The following is a 26,816-nucleotide window of genomic DNA, read 5'->3' on the forward strand; positions in this document are numbered from 1 at the left end:
GCATGGGTGTGTTGTTGTGTCTGTGTGTATATATGTGTGGATGCGATACTTTTCTCTGGTTAGAAAGCTGTACATGTTAAGACTAAATGTTCTGAAGAGCAATCTCCAACTCAGCAATTTGCTAAGGTAGGATGCAGTACCTGAATCTATAATGGTCTGGTTTGAAATTGCATTTCCCAGAATCATTAAGTTATTGAAAGAGGACAGACCTCATCTGGAAAAAGAGAGAAAAACAAAACACCACAAAGCTCAAACCTGAAAGACTGGTACACGTGTTAGTCTTCATATCCCATGTCCCCAGAACAACAGGGGGGTGTGTATGCGTGTAGCACACACTCTGACTTAAAGCCACCTAGTTATAAGATGTCCTACAAAATTCAAGTTATTGCACCCTTCAACCTGTTACAAGCCTTCAAGACGAGAGTAATGCCATAGACTTCCCTAACACAAAACTGACAGCGGTACTCCTCTGTGGTAATTTGACTGTAAACTGCACTTGATGCCAGCCCAGGTTGGCATTTTGCATCCTTCAGGTTTATTTTCCAACACAATGCAATAGTAAGTCTGTGGAGAGAAAAAAAAATACAAAACAAAAAAATTCTCTTTACTGTTTTAAACTCAAGAGAAACAAGCTCTGCACAAGCAGTGGTTTCTAAATCAGGATGAGGGCCAGAAGCACACTTCACTCTTACGCTTCTGTGGGCAAAGAACACTCATTACCAAAAACATGGTCTTGATTTCCTGCGTGGGTCAGCTGAGAGGTCAGAGCCAGCTGACCGCACAGCCACCGTTACAGCACACAGCTTGCTCACAATGAAAATGATGTGGTGGAGAATTTGAATAGAGAAATTTGGTTATGATCCAGGCTGTTGATGGATCTATTGAGATAAGCCTCTTAATGCTCTATAAATGACATGTTCAAGAGCAACTTCATTCTTAACATCACATAGTTTTGACCAGCATTTAGTCTGTAGACCTTAGCTCATTTCTTGCAAGCTTTTAAAAGTTGTTTGTAGCTCTTGACTTATCAATAAAACACGTGCAAGCCTGGTAGCTTCAGTCAGTTACATGCTTTCCTCACAGCAGTTGCAGATCAAGGATAGTCTGCAGACTCACACAGCTGATCCTGCTAAGCAAAATATTGCAGCCTCCAAAGACAATCACAAAACCATTAATGTTGGAAAAGACCTCTAAGATCATCAAGTCCAACCTTTGACCAATCACCTTGTCAAGTAAACCATGGCACTAAATGCCATATCCAGTTGTTTTCTGAACACAGCCAAGGATGATGACTCCACCACCTCCCTGGGCAGTCCACTCCAATGTTTAACCCTGTCCATGAAGAAATTCTTCCTGAAATTCTACAGGAAACTGAGAAGGAATAGGTGAAAATTTCAAGCACCTGCTACAGCTGGAAACCCTTTGCTTCATGCATTTAAGGAAGGGGAACACAGTGTGGTGTTGGCAGTAAGCATTCACGGCTATTGAAAACAAGAAAGACACTGGGTAGAAATCCAGACATTTTTCTCTCTCACACACCCCTCGCTGCCCAAAAAGGAATAAGTTTATCATAGACAATGTAATAATTTATTAAAAATATTCTGTTTACAGAATCTCCTAGTTTTACAACAAGAATCTGAGTAGGGAGAGCTGACCGGCCTTGACAAATGTTTTAAGAAGTTGGTAGAAGATGAGTTTTTGGGTATTTTTTTTCCTGTGAGGAGGCCTGCATATACAAAAATTAGAAAATATTTTTCTCTTCTTAATTCAAGTGGGCATCTTTTCCTGAACAAGGGAAAGACTTTTCTTCACAAAAACAATTTTAGATTCCCAATCTAGGTAAAGGAACAGAGTTTATTGTTTCACTCTAACCTAACAAAATGCAGAAAGCATCAGCCATCAGAGTCCCTGCCTGAGCTGTGTCTTTGCTGGTCTTGGTGAAATCCTGCCTGCTAGAAGTACAGAAATTCCAGGAGAGTGTCCAGGAGAATGTGCGTCATAATGAAAAGAATGCTGGATTAATGAAGTAGCTAAAGGCAGATATACTCCCAAATGATGCTGGATACTTCCATCCCATCCATTCTCTCCTGTCTCAGAATCTTTTAAAAAGCATGGGGGTGAACTGAGGGATTGTTTAAAAACAAACTCCCCAAAACACCACACAGTGGAAAGAAGGAAGATTATGTCAAACCTTATTTACAGCTTGGTCTGCAACTGCCAAAGAATACAAGCAATAGGAGTAGGTGAAAAATGCAAGTGCTTGGATAGACCCTGTAAGAGATTATTTGGCTGTTTGAGCCAAACCCACTAGGACTTTCTGTGCCTGTGTAAAACCTCTGCAAAGCCTCATGTTGCACATAAGGGAGCTTCAGCTTTGCTTCCAACTTTATGGAGTAGCCCTGAGTGCTTCTCAAGGAGTCAGGGGGACATCTGGCTCCCTCAGAGTGAAATGCAAAGTGAGGTTTGAACCACACCTCTCTCCTCTGCTCAGTCTCACCCTCCTCTTCCCTCCATCTCCAGTCCTACTCAGTTTTTGAAAGAATAAACTCAGGCTTTAAAAGAATAAACCCAGCTTTACAAAGAAACTTCTTCCTAGACGGAAGCTACCTTCTCAGAGGCACCTTCCTCAGGCAGGTGAAGTCTTGGGTAGGGGCAGGGAGAATATGCTTGCAGAACTAGTCTGAAGCATGGATTTTCCCGAGCTGGGAAAGGTGAGCCATTTTCCTTTCAGTACAGCAGATGAGCTGAGCTGCAGAGCAAGGTTAGGGGCAGCCATTGCCTAAAATTTTACGTTTCTCCAAAATTAAACAGCCTGTCACCTCTGTGGACTGTTGCTCAAGGACTCCTCTACAGCAGTCAAAGTGAAAGCATACCCTATGCACCCCCCACTTCCAAGGTCTTCCTCATGGGAAGCCTGGAAGTCTTTTGCATGAGACAGCCTGAGCAGCCACAGGAGGATCCTTGCAGACCTGGACACTAATTCTAGAAGCTTTAGGCATCTGTATGGGAAATACAGATTTCCCATGAAAGAAAGCTGCATGTGAAGGATCCTGGACAGAGGCTAGAAAAAAAACCCAACAAAACAAAACAAAACAAACCCTCACAAAAAGAGAGAACAAGTAACACAGACAAAGAGTAAATGCAGGAAGAAGCACACTAAAAGACCTCTTTCTCTATGTGACACCAAGAATGGAAGGGGATCCCAATGGAGACCAAAAGGGGGGAGGGAAGGACTGAATGCATATTTTGTGGAGACAGAAGGCAGGAGAAACAAGGGTTTGTTTTGTTACTGTTAGAGCACAAAAAAAAAAAACTAATCAAGGTTTGCTTCATTCAGCATCAGCCTGCTAACTGATGAATATCCATATAGCACAAAAAAAGAGCTCCAATACTTCTCCAGAAAGCCTTGACAAAAGAGCTAGCTCACTCAGGATCACTGCAAATGATGAAATGGATGCAACCTTGGAAAAAGTTTTTGAGTTATCAGCACAGATCTGGATTTAAAAAATAAGCATTGCGGCCAACAGGCTAAACTCATTGGAAAATCTGTGTGCTGAACTTTGAAGTGCTGTTTACAGCTGCTGATAATCTGGTCCTAGGAGACAGAAAAGCCATCAGCAAAAGGCTACCGCTGGGGCAGTATGAAATTTAGCCAAAAAGTCTGCTTTTTCCATGAGTGGAGCTAATGCCGGAAAAGTTTAAAGAGGCCTTATCACCTTCATCTCTGCCTCATGTGTGAAAACGAGTAATGACCTTCCACCTGCCCACAGCATAGGCAGACTCACTCTTTCTTTGGTTTTACAATAGTGTTTTCCTAGTTTTTGTACTTGTTTTTCTCTCCTCTGTTGTGGGAAAGACCCACGTGGACAAAAGGGGAAATTACTGGACAATAAAGGGGAAACAATGACACTGACAGCAGTCAGACCTGTAAAAAGCACAAAGTAAACACAAAGGAAAAATATTTTTTCCCTTCTACCCTTGTTTGTCAAGTCATTAGAGGTGTGACTTATTTTCGGCCAAAGAGGGGAGAAGGCAATGTTTACAGCTGGTAATAGCACTTGCTTTTTCAGACTGTGTCCCCTTGAAAAGTCGTAACCTGAAACGAGTATGCTGAGATCCTACACAGGGAAGCACCTCTGCATACTGCTCTCCAATCACAACACTGCTGTGACGCTAACCTAAGGGTTTGCTAGAAGGCTGGTAAAGCAATCTTGGAGTTCAGCATGAGCCAGCCTCTTTGGGACTGCTAAATCATGCTCAACACCTTAAAAATGCTTTGAGATATCTGCACCATTCCTGCTGTCCAGGGAAATCAGAAGTTCAGAGAGAGCAGAATCACAAGCCTGACAGTTAACAGCACCTGGACTCTCTACTGTAGTCTAAATAAAGCAGAACTAAGACTAAATTATGTGCAATTAAAAGGCATTTGAGGGCTTTTGCTTCCAGGTCTTCATTAACCTAACAGGAAGCTGAATTAACTTCTAGTACCCCAAGAATTGAGACGAGCCTTTTGAACACTCAGAAGTCATCAGATCCTAGTGAGAATCCTTACTCCCCACTGCATTCTTCCCACTTCAGCAGTTTAATTTTCATTTCCTAGGTGCATAACCTGTCATAGGGAATACTCTTGCACCACAAGATTTTTCAAGCTCTAACCACTTCTCATAACTACTGTCATGAATCTTGCTTCCCTTCTCCCATCTTAGAGGACTTAGACCCTTAGATATCTGACTGGCAAGCTTCTAGGTTCTAATTGAGCCAGAGGTTGGTTGACGCACTTGCCACTTTCCTCAATTCAGATGCACGTAACAGTTTCATGGAAACATGCAGCCAAAGTCTTAAGGCAGGTTACCCACATGTTCTGAAGCCTAATCCATAGCTTGAGGAGCCCCTCTGGGGCCATCAGCCATCATGGCACATCACCATAGAGCTGCACACTTCAGGATTTTGGCTGCTGAAGTAGAGGAATCTCATCAAGCAAGAGATTATCAGCCAGCTGAAGAAAAAACTACTCAGGGAACAGCTACAAGCCAAAAGGCTCTCTGGGATGAGTTACGTATGGTGCAAGCTCAGTTTGAACTACATTCCCTTGTTATAGTACTCCCTTACACAGTAAGAAATAAATTTTTATCTCTTCCTCAGACCTGCAAGGAAAACCCAACTATGACTACAGTGCATATGGATCATGGTACTCCAAGTCACAAAGTAATACACCTGATGTGGGAAGCAAGTGTGCCCTGCTATCCCCATGGTTGTGTTACTGCACAGTGACCATGCTTGCGAGACAAGGATCCTAACAGAGGGAATGGAAAGGCAATGCAAATGAAGCCTTTAGGAAACAAAAGCTGCTAGAGAAAAAAAAGGCAGATGGAAAAAACAGAACAAGATGCCTACACAGTTTGTGAGAGAAGAGTGGCAAGAACAGGAAGGCCAAGAGGAAGAACACTGTTCCCCTTGCTTGCTTACTTAATTGCCTTTTTAATCTGCTGGAGTTCTGCTTTTGATCAAGATGCACAATGAAACCAAGCATATATATCCCATCCACCAGAGTCTAATAATATCCACAACCCATCTCTCCTCTCCCAGCTTCTATTTAAGAGATTCCTCTCAGTGCAGCAGTGCAGGAATCATGTTTGAAAAACAGTAAATATCAGAGCATCATACAGAGAATAACAAAGCAGTGGCTGTTTGCTTTCATTAATCAAAGCTGCTCTCTCCACATATACAAAGCTTGTTTTCTCTGGGGAACAAAGAAGTCACAGCACACTAGGAGGAAACAATAGAGTAAGGAAAAACAACAACAGCTGGCAGAAGCAAAGTGTTTTCTTTCCTGTTGGAAGAGTAAAGCCTCCTGTTTTTGCCTTTGGATTTTTTTTTTTAACTTTTCCCCTCAAACAGCAATAAACTGCAACTTGGCTTACCCTAAGTCCTGGAAGAGGGAGGAGGAGAAGCAACATATTTTGATGAGAAAAAGCTATCTGGGAGGAGGAAGCTCCTACCCCACCCCAGCACCAATTCACCATGTCACAGTGTGCAAAGGTGACACTCTCCACTGCAGCAACAGCTATAGCCTTACAGGGGAACTGGTAGCTCTGGCACAGAAAGCAATCTCTGAAGGCGCTGATGGAATTCCAACAGGGACTCTCTGAAGAGCCTCCTGAGTTCGCTCTTGCCAGGAAGAAGTTCACTGCACTCTTAATGCACTGACAGAAAACACCATCCTCTTTGCAGTGAGGAGTGTGAAGAAGAAGCTGACATCTTGAAGAGATTAAATTCCCAGCAAAAGGCTCTTTCAATTTGTCCATCTCTTTACATTAGCTAGTCCAGGACTGACCCCACTGTAGAAATCGTAATTCTTAAAAAAAAACCCCACAAATTATTTTTGCATGAATGCACCTAGTCACCAGCTAATGCTCATAACAAGGTATTACCCTACCATAGGGGAGACACTCTGGAGAATGCTACTGTAAGAAATCATCAATAAACCTTTGTGAAGCAGCAGCATTCAGTTTTAGATGCTGATAATTTGAATGGTGTTAACCAGCAACAGATCTGCATCAGTGATCCTCAAAGACCTGGATTCAATACAGAAAGCTTTTCCCTCATCAGGCTTGTTAAAGTTGTTTGAAACATTAAAGGAGAAAAGCCATTAAGTCAGATTCCCAAGAGCCTTTCTCAGGGACCTTTGCTTCCAAACCCGTGAATCGCTAGCAGCATCTAGTGGTCGCAATAAATCAGACAGATTTTCAGGTTGACTGTGGCATGAAATACAGGTAAACCAGTTCTAAATAATGGATTTTAGCTTATTTACATGATGACCTTGAATTACAGCAACACCAGCATTACAGAGATTCTCTCAGACACTCATATTGTACTTGGCTAATACTGTAAGCCATGGAACTCCCTGCCTGCATCAATGTGGATTCATCTTCAAGGACAAAACAGGTAGACTCTGCCATAATCACAGCCTCTGCTACAGTGATCTGAGCGCAGTAGCAAGAACCTACATTTCCACAAGGCTGGAATGCAGCAAGAAGTTCCCAGAAACAGCATGCCAAGTTCACGTGGCATGCAGGAGCATAACCCGGGAGACTTGTGCTCACACAGCCTTTACACAGCAAGAGAGAGTACTACGAGCTGCTCTACCAGGACAGAGGGAGGAACAGAACAAAAGTCACAGCAACAAAGATCAGTTCCTCCCACCTACTCCTGCTCTGACAGCTCCTCAAAGGGCAGAATGCATGTTACAGCTGGGACAACTACAAAATATAAAATAGATTAAAATAAAAAAAGATGAAGACAGAAATCCCCACGGATTCACAGCTACCGTAGCCATTGCTTTTTACTGTCAAGGAAAAGAAACTAAAGCAAACAGAACATACAGATACTTTTATTGCTCACCTTTTATACAACAGCACACCTTCAGCCATTTTCTTTCACAGCTTTTTGACAATGTTTATGTACACAAAAAAAACCCAGCAAGAAGCATTATGTGGCTTTCAGTAAAGAAAAAAACCCAAACATTAGAACACCAAACTCAGCCAGGTTTTGTTTTCTGCAGCAATAATAAAAGGGCTTCCTCCAGGCAGGAACTAATCTTCCCAGGCCGTAGTGCATTTCTTTAAATAGACAACCCCCAAAACAAATTGCCCTAGATTTGCTGAGACAGTGGTACTAACTCGCAAATAAAATAAACTTCAGTTTGTCATTTCGTCTAGCTGATTTCAAGTAAAAATTAGGTTTGGAGGAGGAGCAACTTGTTTTGGATGGATGCAGGTCAGTTTGAATTGCTACACCTAACTACAGGCCTACACACACTATCGGTTCACAATTTAGCTTAGTTTGAAATGATCTTTGCAGATTTTGGCGGCGGTCAGTCTTCGGAGTTGAGCGGGTAGGAAAACGTTGTTTAGCGGGAGATAAGGCTACTGAACATGGCGTCCACAGTAGAGCTCAGATAACACAAAACCCTGTTTGTCAGAGGAGTTCCCTGTGCGCACACACGCGCTGTAACATCACCGTGACTGAAACAAGAGGTCAGCAAACCCAAAAGAACACTCTGGACCGGTTTAGAATGTGAAACTCAACAATAATTTGGGGGAGAAAATGCAAAAGTTCTACTGTGTACTGTAATAGACAAATTTGACAGGTCTTGGTATTTCTCCAAATCAAAATAGAAGGCAAACACAGCAGGCACATTTAGAACAAAAGTGTTTTTAGCAGAGGGAACCAGTCCAACATCCAAAAAGCATGGCTATTAGTTATGTTTAGGGTGCAGGGGGTAGTGACAATGTCTTTCATTCAGACAGGTAGAGGTGGGTGGGTAGGTCTACACAAAGTTGTGCTTTGCTCTATGCAAAACATCCCACCCAAAGAGATTCTACCTATTGTGTACAAACCTGTACTAATTCAAGCAGCATTTAATTCAGGCCTCTAAAACCAGGTTTCTATTATGTGAGCTCTGCTGAAGTGTAAATTTTGAGCAGCCTCAGCTGGTGAAGTGTCTTCCTTGTCCAAAGCCAGACTGATTATACTGATAACCTCCATGCTGGAAGTGCTGCTCAAACTGCCCTCCTTGATTAAAGTTCTGTCCACCTCTGCCCCCCCAGCCGCCTCCTTGACCTCCTCGGCCACCACGACCACCACGGCCACCCCTCCCTCCTCCACGCCCACCCCCTCGATCACTGTGGGAGCCACCATCTTGGTATCTGTTGTCTTGCTGGTAACCACCACCACCACCCCCTTGGTAGCCACTTCCAGAATAAGAAGACGACTGGTAGCCACCATAGCCTCCTCCTTGGTAGCCACCACCACCACCACCATGGTAGCCACCTGTTTGAAAACCTGCATCTCTGTAGTTGCTCTCCCTGTAACCACCATCCTGGTAGCCACCACTTCCACCATCTGTCCAGCCTCCTTGAAGCTTGTTTCCTCTTCCTCCTCCTCTGCCACCATGATCATAACCACCACGTCCTCCTCGTCCCCCTCGATCATGGCTTCCTTGTTCATGACCTCCTCGCCCTCCATATGAGTCATAGCCTCCTCTTCCTCCTCGGTCGTGACCCCCATGGTCGTAACCTCCCCGCCCTCCATAGGAAGAGTCGTAGCCACCTCTTCCTCCTCTGCCACCGCCTTGCTGCGAGCCACCCTCTGGTCTTTTCTGCCATGGTGGCATCTCAGGAGGCGGAGGTTCAATTTCATTGGGCCTTCCTCCTCTGTCAGGCACTCTGCCCATTAGCACCTGCAAAGGGAAAGGGAACACTGCATAGGAATTGACACACCTCACACAAGAGTCACATTTACTGACACACACAACTGACAGCACCCACTCCAAGTTTTTACATCCAAAGGCAAATTTTGTCTATTTGAATGTGAGAGACCTCTGCCTCTAGTTAATAAAAGTTAAACAGGGATTATCTAGTAGTTGAAGCACTGCTAGCAAGACAAGTCAGGAGACCTGTGCTTTGTGTTCAAACAGCAGGCACCACCATGGGCAGCATCAACAGTCTCACTTTAACTATTAGTGCAGAGTGCTGAACTCAAATAAGCTCAAGTACAATGCAACACAATCTCTCTCAGCTAGTGCTCTGAGTTGCTGTAGAAGCCATTGACTTGGTAAATAAAGGGAAAAAAATTCTATTTTTTCTATTGAGGATATGTAGAAACTTAACAACAGACAGGTACAAGAAGCACTGATCAGAGTGGAACAAGTCTCTAGAGGTCTTTAGCTGTCTAAGGATGGTGCGACCTTAAAAACCTAGCAAGGCAAAAAAACAGGATAGGACATTTGTACTGCTTGAAGTTTTAAAACAATATAACAAAGGAACTTCATGGAAAGACGTTACTTTGCTATTTTATGATACTGTCTTGGAAAACATTTAATGTTGGTAATGGAGGTAAGCTAACAGATTATGCATCAGCAGCAGGGCAGTACTGCATTCCTACTAAAACATGCATACAGTCTGACGACAGAGTCAACCTGTCTTACTACTTAATTTCTTACACATCAACAACACTAAAAGGTGCAGAAATTACTTGGGTTAAATGGGCTGGGGACAAATCAGCACACCATTACTATCTCTTAAATCAATTAGAACTTTACCTGAGGTACAGTAGGTACTCAAAAGGCAGCAGAGCATGCACCTGTCCCCATAATTTCAAGCACCAAGTATGCTGCTGTACAAAGCTACTGAGCCGCAAGTTCAGTACATATACTTTCATGAGCCTATTACTCTTGTAAAATCATAATTTTTGAAACAAGGTAAATTGTTTAGTCTAAAGTCATGTTTCTTCTATGTCATTATTAGAACTAGACACTTGACTGTAATCTATTTGTGTACGCAGGGCAATGAAATTTGTGGGATCCTTGCCTTGTGATCTTAGTACATTCTATTTACACAGACCAGAAACAGTTACTATGTAGGTGCTATTTTAGACAGGGTGACAGAATCAGGCAGAGTAGGGTAATGGCTTCAGTAATTCTGGTAAAACAAAGCAGGCCAACTCCCACTGAAAGTAATCCAAGGTATTTCAGCAATTTTTACTGCCCCAAAGAAAAGACACTGTGAATCTCAACAGCTGAAACTGCACTATCCATAATCCACTGATGCATTATCTGGAATACATAAACACCAAGTTTCTTATCCTTTCTTTCCAAATTCCACTTGTAATCCTGAAAAAAAGTAGGATTTATTACTACATTAAGGTTACTTAATATTCCTAAAAGAACAAGCCATTTGTCACCAAAGGTACCTTATTAATGGCACATGCAGTCTTCTCTCGTATGGACCCGCTGCTCGTTCTCATAATCTTTGACAGATCTTGCCGAGCTGCCAAGAGATTTGCAATTGATATAGTGCACTTAGTAGATAAGAGGGCACGTTTTGGCTGGTAGACTTTAGCCAGTTTTTCTGTTTGACTCTGTTGAAGCAAAGAAAAATGAAACCCAGTCAGTTAAAGCAATGGGACATCTCATCAAAAGAATGAAACCAGCACTGCATAACAAGCCACTACTACAAACACAACAAAAAGATAATATAAAATTACTGAGAATCACTTTATAACTGAGGATTACTTCAATAAAACTAGCATTTGTCATATTAATTTCTTAAGTAAATAGGAAACACAGTTCTGACTGAAAAAGACACCAATGAGCTGACAATTTTAATAATATATACATGTATTACTTCCAGGCAGTCAAACACAGAATAGAAGTGTGCCATGTAGTTAAATTAATTACTGCTAGAATCCAGAAGATACTGAAAGGGAAACACATCTGTGTTTAGCCTCCAGACCTCCTTCTGTGCCTTCATCCTGATGTGCACCCATTCCAGCTGGGCCAATATCACCCCATCTCCAACACTTAGCAGCAGAAAAAGGTCCTGTTAGCTCTTTTCACTCTTCATTCCAGTCAGCTTCTTCACAAAGATAAAGCACCAATAGGGTGAAGAGCTAGAAAGGAGATTCTACACTCAACTTTGCCTTGTATGCAATGTCTCTTCCTCTACTGCCTTTCAGCTTTCAGTCCGGCTTTTTTGGAACACCTCAAAAGTTTTCCAGCTGAGACACAGAAGAAATCTGTGCTACCACATGAGCTACTACACAAGTTACATCTCTCCCAGTTATCAACAGAGTATAATGTGTGATGCAGTTAGGATAAACCAGACTGCCATCTGAATACAGATGATGGCAGTGGGGACAGGCAAACCAGGTTTTCCAACTTATCTTAACAGTGCAAAAACTTAGGAGTACATTTTAAAATCCTAAAATCTCATTTTCCATCCAAAGGCAAAAAAGTGGAATATGACACTGGCTAAAGGTATTCACCAGAGTACTACTGTGTTTTTCCCTGGTAAGTTTGACTGAGCTCTGAGCACAGTATTTTGGGTCCTATGATACTTAGATTAAACTCGAAATTTTATCTTTAAAAAAATCCCTAATAATAGGGTTTTGCAAGGGTTTTTTTTCCCTGGTGTTTCCTCTATCTGGAGAAGTGGTTATTTAGTCATACTATTGATATTCTAATACTTTTCAAATAAAAAAAGAGAATTAGCATCTTGCTAAAAGTTACTGTTAAAAAAACTGTATTGTATGACTGAAATACTACAGCAACATTCTCCAAATTTGTACTGTTATACTTCTAAAAAATACTTGCATTTTAATAGATAAAAATGCATACACACAATTTGTGGGTTTTGTGAAAATATTTTGTGTAGCTAGTAAAGTTCAAAAATATCTAAGAATTCCTAGAAAAAAACCAAAACCATACAGATAAAGGTGCCAAAGCTGTAACACAATTAGAAATCCCTGGTTTTAAAACATAATTCACATTTTTGCTCCTTTTTATTCACTATGAAAATATTTAAACAGTCAGCTAGTTTCTCAGTTATCAACTAAAAAGCCTGAAGAATACAAGGTTTAATAGAGAGTGCACCAGCAGAAGTCCTACCCAGATGATGAAAGAAAATGGGACAGGTCACAGTTTATTATTAAAGTATAGTTGCTTTTTGAAAAAACACTTATCAAGAAAAACTACTTGATGTTCTCAACATTCTATGTGTCACAGTTTAGCGCTAGTAACTCAGTCTCAAACACTGTCAGCAGCATATTTAACACCATGTTAGCAGATCTGGCTTAGTCCTGGAAAATAAATTATATGTACTATTTTTTAAAATCCTGCAATTTTTGAGGCACAGGAAATATGGAAACCATGCAATTATTTCTAAAAGCAGAATATGTATCACGTACTCAAGGGAAAATAGATCTCATGTCAAAGTCATTTGCACAGTTCAAAGACAAAAGAAGCACGTAAAGCATTACCCCGTCTATGAGGTAAGAACAAGTAGTGCCTTAGCAGCTTTTCTCACGTGCATCTGTGGAGCTGTGATTGCAGACACACTTTGAGTTAAGGAAATCTTATCGCTGTGGACAGCACAAAGTAAGATAAGGGATGGTCAACAGGAAGATGTTTTTCTACCATCACACAAGACACAGCACTTAATGGTTCATATTATGCTACTCTGAACACAGTTGGCTCAGTAATCTCTACTTTTTCCAGTGGCTTTGATGTGTAGTTACACACAGTCTGACTTCTCATTTTACAGACTGATTTAAAATCGAACAAATCAGTTTTAAAAAATATTAAAAATTAAAATATTTTTAAGCATCTTCCACGGTCATAAACTTCTTTAGAAACTCAAAACAAAACCAGACAATTCCTGTGATGACTTTTGACTCATGAAAGACAAAACGATGCAGTTTTCCAGAGATACTTATCATAAAGGGTTACCATCAACCAGGACTTCACAGCAAGTTGTCCATACCTTAGCTCTATCTGACCAGCCGAAGGATTGCACAGTAACGTCCAAACGTTTGACTAACAGTTTTCTTCGGACTTCGTATTCATTGGCTATGGCTTGATTAATTGCTTCAATTTTTTCCTGAAACAAAAAAGTGCAAGCATAATCTATAGTTTAAAGTGTTTCTACTTAATAAACTACGTGGATGGAATAGAGCATGACACAGATATGATGCAGGGCTTAAGACTGCAATTATCTACCTTGTCAAGTGGACCCAACAGCAAAGCTATGCCTGATATTATTTTCCTGAAGTTTTCAAGGCTTATGTTCAGCCTTCTACCATTTCTAAGAGCACAAAAACTGCACACACTGCTGAGGCATTTCTCTACATCCTCCAGGACAGTGAAGCAAAGGTGAGAAGATACTACAGGTAACAAGCTGAAGCAAGGGCATATGTAACTCCTCAGAAACAGGACGCGCCTTCTTAAAAACAAGTAAGCTTAAGGACAAAGATAGAGCAAAGATAAAGGACTAAAAGTAAGTACAGTACTGTAAGAGGATCTTGATTAAAGCACAATCTGCATACAGGCAAAATAAGAAAGGGTTCCATAGGAAAAAGAGAGAAACACTTGGTAGAAGACAGTGGTTTAGTTAGAGCAGGGAAATAATAAATGCACAGTAATTTCACGATTACAAGCCGCACCGAGTATAAACCGCACTTCTGGGTGCCAGCAACTTTTCATTCTTTGTCCATACATAAGCCACACCTGATTATAAGCCGCATGTTACAATACAGAGTGTGATAAAAGGTATCTATTCTATCACCATCTGTTGAGGGTGGGGGCAGTGATCCTTAGCTCCACAGCAGATATTCTGCTAATGGGTCATGCATTGAAACCAGGCAGGGCATTGTTCTTTATCTTTTCACAACCCATCCTTCCTCCAGCGAGTCATTTTCTGCTAATGGCCCATTGAGTCCCACTGTGGGACTGATAAAATTACTGCATCCCATTGGAAGTTGCTCCAGCCAGGGGGAAGAGCCCAACATTTCTTACCAAGATTAAACAGAGGTTTTGGGACACTAAGGGAGCCCCTTTCTTCACTGGACTCCAGAGGAAAACCGGATTTCTCCTCATCACCACTGGACCTCTGGAGGGAAACTGCACCTTCTGCAGGAGCACTGCTCCAACTGAATCACATCTGTCACTGTAGGAGGATGCAGCCACCATTTAATGGGACTGCTACCAACACCCTGCCTGATGGGGTGTCAGGTTGTACTCTGACTTTGTCAGGGTTTGGAGTTTGTTTCTTTGTAGTACTGTATTTCTATTTTAATTTCCCTAGAAAAGAACTGTTATTTCTAATTCCCTTATCTTTGCCTGAAAGTCCCTTGATTTCAAAATTATAATAATTTGGAGGGAGGGGGTTTACATTCTCCATTTCAAAGAGAAGTTACTGCCTTTCTCAGCAGACACCTGTCCTCCAAACTAAAACAGCAACTTTTTGTTCTTTGTCCGTATATAAGCCGCACCTGATTATAAGCAGCACTTTGGGTTCGGACCAAAATTTTAGTCAAAATGGGGCGGCTTATAATCGTGAAATTACTTATTTAAAGAGGCCTGGCTGGAGGTGCGGGCAGCGGGGTCCACTTTCAGTCCCAACAATACAAGCACTGAAGGAAGTAGACTGCTGGGAGAAGACGTGCTTCAGCCTTTTGCAGAAGAGACAAGAGAGACCTGAAGTCTTGCAACAGCAGCCATGGCTTTGAACTTGGTGCAGCAACAATGATTAATCCAGACACCACACTCCTAGTACAGCAGGTGACAAATCCCAGCTGGAGAAGATGATGGCTGCACAGCCTGGGTGTACAATGTCTCTCCCAGCTCCTTCCTGCATACTCACTGCCTCTTGGAGAGGCTAGGAAGGAAGCAGACTACTCCAAATGAGAAAAAGAGGGGGACATTATGAACAAACTCACAATTTAGCTAAAAAGAAGCCCCAGAAGCAGGCATGACACCATCTCAGCAGGACTAGGTCACACGGTGCTGGCAAAGAGCAGGAGAGGAAGGTTTAAGCTACTGCACAAGCATGATAGTCAGGACCACCTCATTCCTCAGATCTCTCATTTTGCAAAAATTTGGCCTGCACTTGACCTAGAGATTCATGAATCTAAGATCCTATCAGATGCTGTACATTTAGTACACCAACATATACATTATACTGCAAGAAATTATTTTCTTGTCTTCAGAAAGAGAAACACCATTTTGCAACACAGAATCAAGATCAATACTCTGTATACTTGAAAAAGGGAAATGGGCTCCAACACCTGCAACTACTCACCCAGTGAGCTGGTCCCAGTTGTTTCTTCAATAAAGGTTTTCCAACATGATTAGGTGGAACTTTTGCTAGAGTTTCCTTCAGCTGTTAGGACACATATAAAAATATAAGCTTTGGCTAAAAAAATTAGTTTTTCAAGATTCAAATTAAAGGACAGGACTGTTGGGCAGTGAAAGGCATGACACAGCAACCTCCAATATCAAGTTATTTTCTCTGGAACAGAGTCAAGCACACTTGTTTTGCAACGCAACTGTTTTTAGATTTCTGGAAGTCTCAGCTCTAATTATTTAAAAATTAAGATTAGGGAATGAAGAATAGATCTACATTTAAAACAAAGACACCATGAGGTACTGCTACTCTTGAAGCCAGAGGGATTATTCTACACATGCTCTCTTTAATCCAGAAAAAAAAAAAAACCACATTTGTATCAAAAAGTTTATAATAAGACTATGTGAAATATAATAAGACCCAAAGAAGTACCCCTCTTTACAATCAAAAGGAGAAAAATCTTTTGTATGAAATTTTAAATCTAACTTGCGTTTTAGGAGTCTAGGCACAACTTGAATTATCTATCCCATCTCAAAATCTCTTAGGACTGCAAATGGGAAGAAATGGAGTAGCAGTGATAAAAACTTCCAAAGTAGTTTGAAAAAAAAAACCACCAACCTGTTCATGCCAGCATGTGATCTAACACATTCAGTGACCTGGTTTTCCAACAGTTCTGAGTCAAATTTATTTAAGATTTTAAACCTATGTGCTTTCAAACAGCAGAGGCAGCTCATTCAAATATCAGCAGTTCCTTTTTTTAATGTGGTGGATCATTAACAAAGAGGGCCAACTACACAAAGATCCTACTCCAAACTGTACTGTATGTGTGAAGAAAAAGTTAGCTTGATTTTCACACATTAAATCAGAATATTGCCACTCTAAGACTCACTTTTTAAAAACAAGAACACTGTGATGCATTTTCATTTACAAAGTGAAATAAGTTTTTCAGTTATTAGTCAGCTTTACTTTCTCATTCTCAAATACTGCTAACATTTGAGGCATTCAGACTGTAAACACTAGTTACATACAATTTCTGCTAAAACTATGGGTTAGAAATTCTTGCTTGTATTTCATTTTGCTGTAAAGACAGTTAAGGAGGAGGGAGGTTTATTTAAGTCATTGAGAGAATATTCATTTAATCTTACTAGACAGTGTAAAAGAGAAGTATGTTACGAAAACATAATTCCCAGATTAAAAGGATTTTAATCTACTTTACATTCTGTATTTTTAGAGTCTCAACAGCAAAGTTTCCTAGAATTGTCCATTATGAGTATTTTCTACCTTTTATATAAAATAAAAGCACAGCATTTCTTATGTGTCTGTGTAGCATCCAAAACAATTCCAAAACCAGAAAACAAACTGCTTCCATTCTACACCTTGACTTCTAATAGAAAAGCATCCTCCTCCTCTTCTTGAACTGATCAAAACAAATGGGTATCTTGCACAGAAACAAAATACTCTTTTCAGTTTCTTGGTTTTGTTTGAGCAAAATGCAAACTAAAAGGTCATTCAAACTTGGCAAGTGTTTTGGGGAGCTTTCCAATCACAGAATTGGAAGGGACCCATATCAGTTCTTTAAAGCTGTTCTGCTCTCCCCTATCCTGCAAATCAAGTCACTAAATGTGATTTAAAAACTTTCTGCCCCTGACCCTTGGACTGTGCACTGGACAGTCCACTCCATTTAATTTCCCTTTATGAAATTTATGAAAGTTACTCAAAAGTAATTTTTTTTTTAAATCACAACAGCCTGGAGAACACACACATGCAAGGAATAAAAATAAATGGAATCACAAGAATTGACGAAGTCTTAAGGAAAAGGTGTTTTACTTTAGTTACACCACCTTTTAACCAAAACATCTTTAAAACACCAGGTTCCCAAATAAATTTGTCTAGGTCTATTTCTCAAAAACCATTTCTCTTTAACATTCTTCCTGAGGCCTATGCTGAGCATTTTCTATGACTTCTGTAACAAGTGATGCCATCAAAACCTAGAGCTGTCACCCTGGAAGGCGATGATAGCAGTAGTCCCTGACCCCATGCCTTGGCTTGGAAAAAGCCTTTAAAATAATTTTCAAAATTCTGACTCTTTGCATATGCAGTAAAACATTAACTCTCCTTCACAATTCAAATACCGGAGTTTCACAAGAGGCAAACTTCGCCCAGATAGCAGAACTATTTTCAATCAAAACAATAACATCATAAATATTCTAGTTTTAATTCTTTTGGATCTTACTTTTTTTTCAATTCCGCTGAAGAACTGGAACATCGTTATGTTGGCGGGAGGCTTGGACATGCCTAAAGCAATACAGATGCCTTTTAGCTCCTGAAAGACTTCACTGCCACCTCCTTCCTGGGCTTTTTTAGGAGGGGCATTTACACACAGCATTCTGGCAGCTTCCAGTTCAGAGATGAGGTATGCTGGGGTAAGAAAAATCAGATTTGACCATCAGATATAGTAGAGTTATTTTAGAGCTAGTGAAAACTCAAGTGCTTACAACCAACAAATGTGCAAATGGACTGTTTCAGATAGAGTGAGGGATAGAAATTTTCTATCTACAGAACACCCATATTTACAATTACAGTAATTTCACGATTACAAGCCGCACAGACTATAAGCCGCATCTCCGGGTGTCGGCAACATTTTGTTCTTTGTCCATACACAAGCCGCACCTGATTATAAGCCGCTCTGTTGTTCGCAGCGAGGACCTGCGTGCAACAAAGTTGCAAAATAGTAATAGAATCGTGGGATCGCGGGGTTTACTGGCTCTGCTCTGGCCGTGTGGGCTCGGCCCGCTCGGGGCTGCCAACAGGGCCAGGTGGCCCCGGTTCGGCGCTGCCGCTCGGCAGGGCCACTCGGGGCCCGCCGTCGCTGCTGCCAGGCTCGCTCGCCCCAGCCCAGCACTGCCCCGCGGCAGCAGGTGGGGACAGAGCCCACCGGCACCCGCGGCGGCAGGGACAGAACCTGCCTGGTTCTGCGGCGGTGGCTACAGGCGGGGGCCCCCTGCCACCCCCCCGAGCCACGGGGCCGGCAGAAGGGCGCCCTTGCCTCCCCCCCGAGCCGCAGGGATGGCAGCACGGAGCCCCCTGCCTCTCCCCCGGGCTGCGCTGCCTGAAGGAGGAAGCCTCACCTTCCCCCCCATCCCGGTGCTGCCAGCACAGAACCCACCTCCACCCGTCATGCAACAGAGTAACCAATTTGTAACAATAGCGCAATCCCGGGTTTTACTGGCAGGTGCTCGGCTCCGCACCTCGGCTGCACTTTCAGGATTGGAAATTTCAGAAAATTTTTCACCTATTAGCCGCTCCTGAGTGTAAGCCGCATTTCCGGGGTGGGAGCAAAATTTTAGTCAAAATGGTGCAGCTTATAATCGTGAAATTACTGTACTGAGTTCAGTGATAGAAACACAACAGAGAACAGGTTTAGTACAACCAATTAAAGACTGGAAAAAATCCCCACAATTCCAGCAGGTAATCCTAGAGTTCAAGAGAGCACAGCTCTTTTTCTTCAGGTTTTGCCCAGCAAAGACAGGGAACTAGGAACATGGAAACAAGCAAGATGAGGGACTGGGATGTGCATTTCAGGGTAGACAAGCAAGCACTTCTTAAGACTCTAGGAAACAAGGAAATTAGCAGAGAGAAGTGAAATGTTGGATGAATCTCCTCTACTCCTCTTCCTCTACTTCCCCATGCAAAATGTAGAAGAATAATCCCACTGAGAAGTACTATTGAGAATTCATGTTTACAATATCTTCAGAAAGGAAGGCTGTAACTGATGAAATAGAAGTTTTGGCTGGTTTTCTTCAAGATCAGAACTGTAGGAGCCTACAATTACATTGTAACTCCTTTATCAAACAAAAAGATAAATTAAAATCACAGTTTCTGTGAAATATGCCCAGAATTTCAGCATCAGGTATCATTTACAGTGATACAAATTTACAACTATATATACACCCTTTGTTTTCAGGTGTCACAACTTTAAAGTGTGAGCAGGGAAGCAAACCCATGGCTATACAAAAGAAACTTGTAATTTATAAAACTGGGACAGATACAAAAATTAAGAAAAGAACACAGCATTTAATGATCTCCAGTATTTCTTCTAGATCAGAATGTCGTCTGTTAAAGATACAGAATACCTTATAAATAAAACCTTAGAATACATAAAGCAGTGAAGCATCCTTTGTAGGTTCTTTCAGCAACATTTTATACAGGTTTTTCTTACATTGAACTTTCAGTTATTTACACTTTTTTTCAGGCCTACTGAAAAAGAAACTAGCACGAGAATTTTGTTTCAAAAATTTAGAGATCACATTTAAGCTATCTTCAACCTCTGACAATGACACAAATTTTTAAGTCTATCACTAAAACAAATGTTCTTTAGAAAGCAATTATTTTTACACAGCTCTTCTGAACCAGCCTGAAACTCTTGTACTTTTTATTTTTGCAGATGCCAGTACCTAACATTGTATTCTAGTGATGCTGCACCTTAAGACAATCAGTCCTAACAACTTGGGTTTTTTGGTGCTTTCCTCTGCCAGCAACACTGCTACATCTTTCAAGTGACAAACCGTGCTGCATTTCATTAAAATGCAAAATACCCTGGCATTTCATTACAGAGGGTTATCCTGTTTCTCCTGAGAAAATCTAGTTTTATGGCTCACATACAACAGGATACTAGTAAGTTCACTTAACACAGCTAAAGAAAACTATGCAACTATGGTGGCACACAAAAAAAGGAGCTTGGCACTACTGCAATTTCACATTTGACAGTAAACACAGTATTCCTGCCAGATGGGATACCAGAGCTCAGCTCCTGAACATGGCCTTATATTACCAAAACGTACATCCCAAAGGACCTCTGGGATAAACTGTGTGTCACAGACAAGCCAAATTTATTAAATGGTTTGGCTTACAGAAAACAAGCTGAAGGGGAGATTGTTAGAGCTACAAAATATTTTGAATGCAACTACCTCACTTCATCTGGTATTTTTTAACATACTATAAAAAATATTCAGATTAAGTCTAATCATCCTTCTCCTACTGTTGAAATACAGGAACCTACTCTGTAAATAATTTCATGTATCTCAGATAAAGGTAGAACTAAATTTCTGGTTTAGTTAAAGAATCAGCAGCAACTGAGGAAGCAAATAAAACATTAACTCATCTTGAATTTAAAGTTAGATTAAAATTAGTGCTACAGTTTTTAACTCTGAGGCTTGTACGTTTTTATCATGTGAATATCAAACACCTTCTAAAAATTCAAGTGCTATTTCTTCTCCTCTAACATATCATAAGCAAAAAAAGAAAACAATCTAATTATTGAGATCTGATGGGTGGAAAAGGGAAGACACCAGCATTGCTAATGCTAATTTCCTTTCAATCAACAGAAAGCAACAGTGGAGTTTACTAAGAATGATGATCAAAAGAACTGGGAGTTGGGATAAAACATTCTCTCTTTCATAACAATTTCAACTGCTGTCACTGTAGAAAAATGCAAGTTTTGTTGCACCTTGCAAGTCATCACACTGGAGCCTCTAAAATTATGATGCGTCTGATGTTAGTGGTCATTTTTACAACCATGCTAAGTAGAGTTCAGTGGCTAAATTCTGGTAGAAGTCTTTATATAATTCCCTCTTTCTTGTGCCTTTTGAGAAGTAATAGGACAGGTTTTTTGCTCGTGAATATGAAAAAGGTTAAGGTTCAAGAGTATTTTCCATCATATACTGGGCATGTATTGACTGGTAAATCCAGAAGTACAATATTCTGATGCTGTAAATCGCAGTAAAAATAATGCATACTTTTAGGTAACTACAATGTAAGCATATTGTGGTAAAGAAACCAGTATCTCATTAAGTGCAAGAAACAATACTATGAATCTTGCAGAAAACCAGATTTGCTTGCCAGCACCCTTTTAACTTACTAAGCAGCAAGAGACAGTTCTTTTGATTATGAAGGCGTTTTGTCACATCTCCTGATGTTAATGACGCATATGGACAGTTCATTTCAGACAGCAACCCACTCATTTCCAGCTGAAATTCCTCTGCTTCATTTGGACCTCGGAAAGAAAAGAATAATCATTCATTCCCTACTAACATACATGGGACTATGATTAGAATGTATCAGCTATTTAAAAAATACATCTTTTGCTTGAGTTGCTATTTAATATTAAGACCTGTTTTTAATGGAGGTGAAGTGCTTTTCTTGGGTTCCTCCAAGACACAGTGCAACCTATTTGGAACCATGACATGCTTCATTAATATAAAATTATGTTTCACTGATAAATTTTCCAAGCTAAAACAGACAGGCACTGGCAACTTCTACAATGAAAGTGAATATTAAAAACATCATAAATTTTACAGGCATTATTTTAAATATCAATTATCTCTTCCCATTACAAATGTGTCAGATGGTTATGACAAAGTCATGAATAATAAATATGGCTTATGAGTTCTCCTTTTTACTTATTACTTCTCCCTGTAAGCTCACATTTGTCAACTGATTTCATATCAATATCCTTTAAAAATAATTAATGTAAATCAACTCTTTGACTGATATTTCTGTCAAAAATTACTGAAACTAATCAGAATTTGTTAGGTAAAAAAAAAAAGTGATGACAAATAACATTTTTTTATCTTTCGGAAAGAGACTTCAACCCTAAATGTCTGCTATTCCCAAACTCAAGACATACTAACTGAAGATAGGACCTGATGGTACTCCAGCTAATATGTTTCTATCACTGTGTTTAAAGAATTTGAAACAGGTGTTGGAAGACTTCTGGACTGCATTTTTACACAAAACATAGAATAGGAACCTTATACTACCAGAAGGGGTGAGATAATGTATTATTACACAAAGAATATGAAATACACTTGAAGAAAGAATGAACACGTCAGAAACAGAGAGAAAGCAAAGTAACAGATGCTGATGTAAAAGGCAGCAACCTTTGGCCACTGAGTAAACACAAAGCTAGGCTCATAAAGGCACTATGAGTTAATATATTAGATACTTAGGAATATGGGTTATCATATCAATTTAACAATTTAATCTGTAGAATGTCATTACAAGAAAATAACTTTTTCCTTGAAAGCTAAGGTATGCTTCCTCCACCAAAATGAAAAACAATCTTTCTCAGGCTCCTTCTCAGATTGTTTTATGAAGAGGGAAAAATTCATAGCAAGCATAGAGTTAAGGGAACAACAGCCAAAAGAAAATATGGTTGCTCTAGTCATGAGAAATTTACCTTAAACAGTAGTACTACTGACATCAAAATTACAAACAGAAGCATGGAAATAAAATATTCTCACAATCTAATAAAAACCCCACTAGCATTAATGTTTTCCTAAATCTATCCAAGAACTTAAAAAAAAAATACGGTTGAAAAATTAAAAGAAAAAGCTGTTTTCAGAAGAAAGACTGTTTGATCACCACTATTATTTCAACCTCTACTGGCTATTCATTAGGCAAATTTGAGATGGAAAATATCCAAAATCTGGCGGTGTACAGACAACACTCCCTGGTACTACAGATATCGCCAGCCCTAATCTCTGTGGTATGCAAGAACACACATTAAGTGCGTGTTTGTGCTGGAGTTATGACTACTTACTGTTGGTTGCCTGCACGTTTTCCTCTAGTTTACAGAACAGCCGTAACTCAGATACCAACCAAGCACAGAGTTTGGTGAATTCAGGGGAACTGGCTCCATGAGAGACTGCCTGAGCCAGAGCTCCGTCGTCTAACAATGGACCTTTGTAACTGAGAAGTAAAACAAAAGCACAGTTTATTAATGTTTGTTGTGACCAATGTCCTTTGATAGATTTATTTTATGCTGTATACATATTGAGAGTTACAACCACAACATATCTGCAATGCTGATCTCCTGGAGTGCTGATTCCTGGACTGAACTGTAGCAAAAACCACACTGAAAACATCACAGTAAACTCAGAATTTGTGTGCACATTAATTTAGCATCAAAGAGACTGTGTCACAAAATATCATCATCAAAGGTTTCCTCCTGGAGAATGTTACCATGTACAGTGGCAACTTCTCTGCCTCCATCTCCTGAAGATATTGTGACAACAGACCTATCCAGGGCAACTGCAGCCTCAAAGAATCCTTCCTGAGCTCTACATACTGCTTTATAGTATGTTGGATAATTACTGCTGAACAAGTGCATCTTTTCTGTCATTTCCTATCACATATGAAAGGACCGCCTTACAAAACAAAGCCTTTGATAGAAATATTACAAAAGTGATCTGCATGACAATATCCTCTCTTTAAAAACCAACCTCCCTAAATATACACAAGAAAAATTCATGGAAATGGTTCTTTGCATAAGCAAAATAAGCCAAAAAATCAGACCTAGTGTAAGAAAGCATGAGTTTATAGATCAGATCTTACAAAACAGTTTTCAGGACATCTGTGTACTGATAATCTCTCAGGGGGAGAATGAAGAGTAGGAAGAAGGCTGCTTTATTAACCAGATAGAAGCACAAGTCAGAGTTTACCTGAGTATTTTAGAAAAAAAAATGTCCAATATTATTTTGATATATTGCACTCAAAAGAGAAAGACATCCAAAAGTGCCTGTAACCAACCGAAATCTCTCTTGGAAACTTCTGGGTAAAGTCACCCACTACATCACAACAATCCAATGAGTCCAGGCAAGTCTTGGTAAACCTCAGGAATAAAAAAACCATCTCAAATTGAAATATAATTCTCCTCACTCTGCTCCTGTGCTTAATACCACATACAAAGGACTTGGCCTTCACCGCAGTGGCCAGTTACTCCAGCCAAGTAAAATGAAGAAGCCACACTCAAAAATAACTCCTATCTCACAGAGCAGCCTGATTTGTGACACAGTTAATCTACTGGCAGCTGGTGGGAAGCTGTAATCTCACGTATTACAACCCTACTGCATGACCACATAGGCTGGACACTTCAAGAGGCTAATTGGAGCAAGTTTCAGTCCCATCCCACAGACGTTCCACTACACATGTAGTCTGGGAACATCTGGGACTCAGAACAGAAGCATCCAGTTATAGACCAAAGTAGAAAGGAAGCAATGGCAAACCTTGTGCTTTGGCAAGATTGGGATTTAAGTTCCTGCTCAGATCTTCTAGAGGCACCTTTTCTAGAATTTTTCTTTAACAGAGAAAACATCTTGAGTGTGTTATTTCTTATAATTATGACTTCAGCTACACATCAATCTGGCCAATAATCCAACTTGCAGATTCCTAACTGCAAGCAGCTTTTTCCTTCTGTTTCTGCCAATGGTACACGTTCCCGAGCTACACTCTCTTTTTGTAACATTGTGTATCCCATCTGTTTGCTTTTTCAACAGTTCAATAAACTGATTTACAAGACAAGAGGCCACCATCTGAACACCTTCAGCACAATTACAAAAAGAAACAGTTCTCTAACATGCAATGCTATAAGAACAAATCAAGTCATATATTAGAAATATCTTCAATATTTGATGAGAAAAAAATAAGTTGAACCATGAAAGCCATGGAGCTACTGCCAAAGCATAAAGCCTCGAACACCCCAGTCTTTCCAGACACCAAGAATCAGAAGTCCTCTGGAAACATGCAGTAGTTTTCCCAGTTGTTACCAATATTGCTGAGGTCTCATCTTTCATCCTTCAAATTCTCTTTTTTTCACTATTGTCAATTTTGCTTCCTGTAACTTACTTGCTCATCTACTTTCACTGTTTGCTTTACTTATTTATGTCAAAAATAAACAACATTTTCTGTCTATAATCAGGAGCACAAATCACAACTCCTTCAAGCCACAAGTATCCTTTTAAACATATGACAGAAAAAAGAAGTTAATCACAGTGTTTTCACTGTGGCAGAGCTGCCTTTTCACATTTCAGTCAAAGTAATAGCTGCCAAAACAGAAGCCTATTTGTCAAGCTTTGCAACTATCATCACTAACTTAGCCTGGAAATACAATCTTTGTTGGACCATAGTGACTCTAGCTACAAAGTGATTTATGGGAATGGGGCCAATGTGAGTAAATACAGCTGTTTGCATAGAACGAGCAGCAGAAGTGAAATTGTAGCTGCCTGTCCTCTGAATTCCCAACAGTCTACAGACATAGGAGCTTACAGTAGGACGTGTTCTACAGGCGCTTCCTTTCATACTTAAGCAACCTTAACCAACTCTGACAAAGTAACAGGTTTACAGAGCAAAAGTTCTGTGTGCTATATTACACTTTTTAAATTTTAAGGACGATAAGCACTTGCTCATTTGCAATTCTTTTTACTTCTCCCCACCCCGCACCCCACTATATATGAAGCCTGAAAGTTTCCTTCTTGTCTGACGTATCTCTTTATTCCCTCCCACCCTCCCCTGAGCTAGGGCCGCCGTGTAGAACAGAAGAACAACGGACCAGATGGCATCCAAGAACCAATGCGATCAGCTCGCAGGGAGGAGTGACACGCTCGCCAAGGCCGTGCAGATAAAAAGTTGCCCCGTCTGGCCTAAGGCAGCAGCAGCAGCCCCGCTCTGGGGACGGCTCCGATGAAAAGGGACCATTCCAGGCGCTGCCCCGAGCCGCGGCCCCCCGGATGGACAGCGGCCCCGCCCCGAGCCGCTGTGTCCCATGCCGGGGCGCCCCGCACCCCCACCTCCGGACACGTACCCCAGGTCCTCCAGCGACTCCAGCACATCGTTCTCCAGGAGCTCGAACTCCATCCTGCGGCGGGGCACGAGGGGTGGACCTGCGCGACAGCGGGACTCAGCGCCACCAGTACTCGCACTCTCACCGCCCGCCATTCCCCCCCTCTCCAGCCCATCCCGGCCTCGTCGGGGAAGCTCAAGGCTCACCCTCTGCCCTGCGGTGAGGGAGAGCCCCCGGAGCCGCAACCCCTCTCCTCGCGCTGCCCATGCCCGCCCTCCTTCCCCAGCCCCACGCACCACGCTCGCAGCTGCGCCGCCGACTGCCGGGTTGGCATCTCAGGGCGGGGAGCGCGGCGCCGCAGGCCCCCAGCCTCACTCTTCACTCGACTTCTCTAGGGCCGCCTGCCCCGCTGCCTGACCGGCGCCGCCTCCGTCGGCGGCGATCTCCGCCTATCCGCCGAGCGAAGCACCATTGCTAAACTGGAACACGGGTGCGACACCCGACAACGGGCCGTT

At 41.2% G+C, this 26,816-nt stretch overlaps 1 protein-coding gene across 1 annotated transcript; it reads right to left on the bottom strand.

The window, feature by feature from the left end:
* Nucleotides 1-7,374: 7,374 nt before the first annotated feature.
* Nucleotides 7,375-26,708, bottom strand: FAM98A (family with sequence similarity 98 member A). Its single transcript, XM_033055979.2, has 9 exons — nt 26,598-26,708; nt 26,323-26,401; nt 23,284-23,432; nt 21,601-21,735; nt 17,917-18,101; nt 15,639-15,719; nt 13,323-13,439; nt 10,753-10,920; nt 7,375-9,241 (listed from the first exon to the last, which is right to left on the bottom strand). The coding sequence occupies exons 2-9, from the start codon at nt 26,373-26,375 to the stop codon at nt 8,489-8,491; spliced, it is 1,641 nt and encodes a 546-aa protein (XP_032911870.1). The 5' UTR covers nt 26,376-26,401; nt 26,598-26,708; the 3' UTR covers nt 7,375-8,488.
* Between the last annotated feature and the right edge of the window lie 108 nt (nt 26,709-26,816).

Source organism: Catharus ustulatus, chromosome 3 (genome assembly GCF_009819885.2).
Source record: "Catharus ustulatus isolate bCatUst1 chromosome 3, bCatUst1.pri.v2, whole genome shotgun sequence".
In the NCBI taxonomy this organism is placed as follows: domain Eukaryota; kingdom Metazoa; phylum Chordata; class Aves; order Passeriformes; family Turdidae; genus Catharus; species Catharus ustulatus.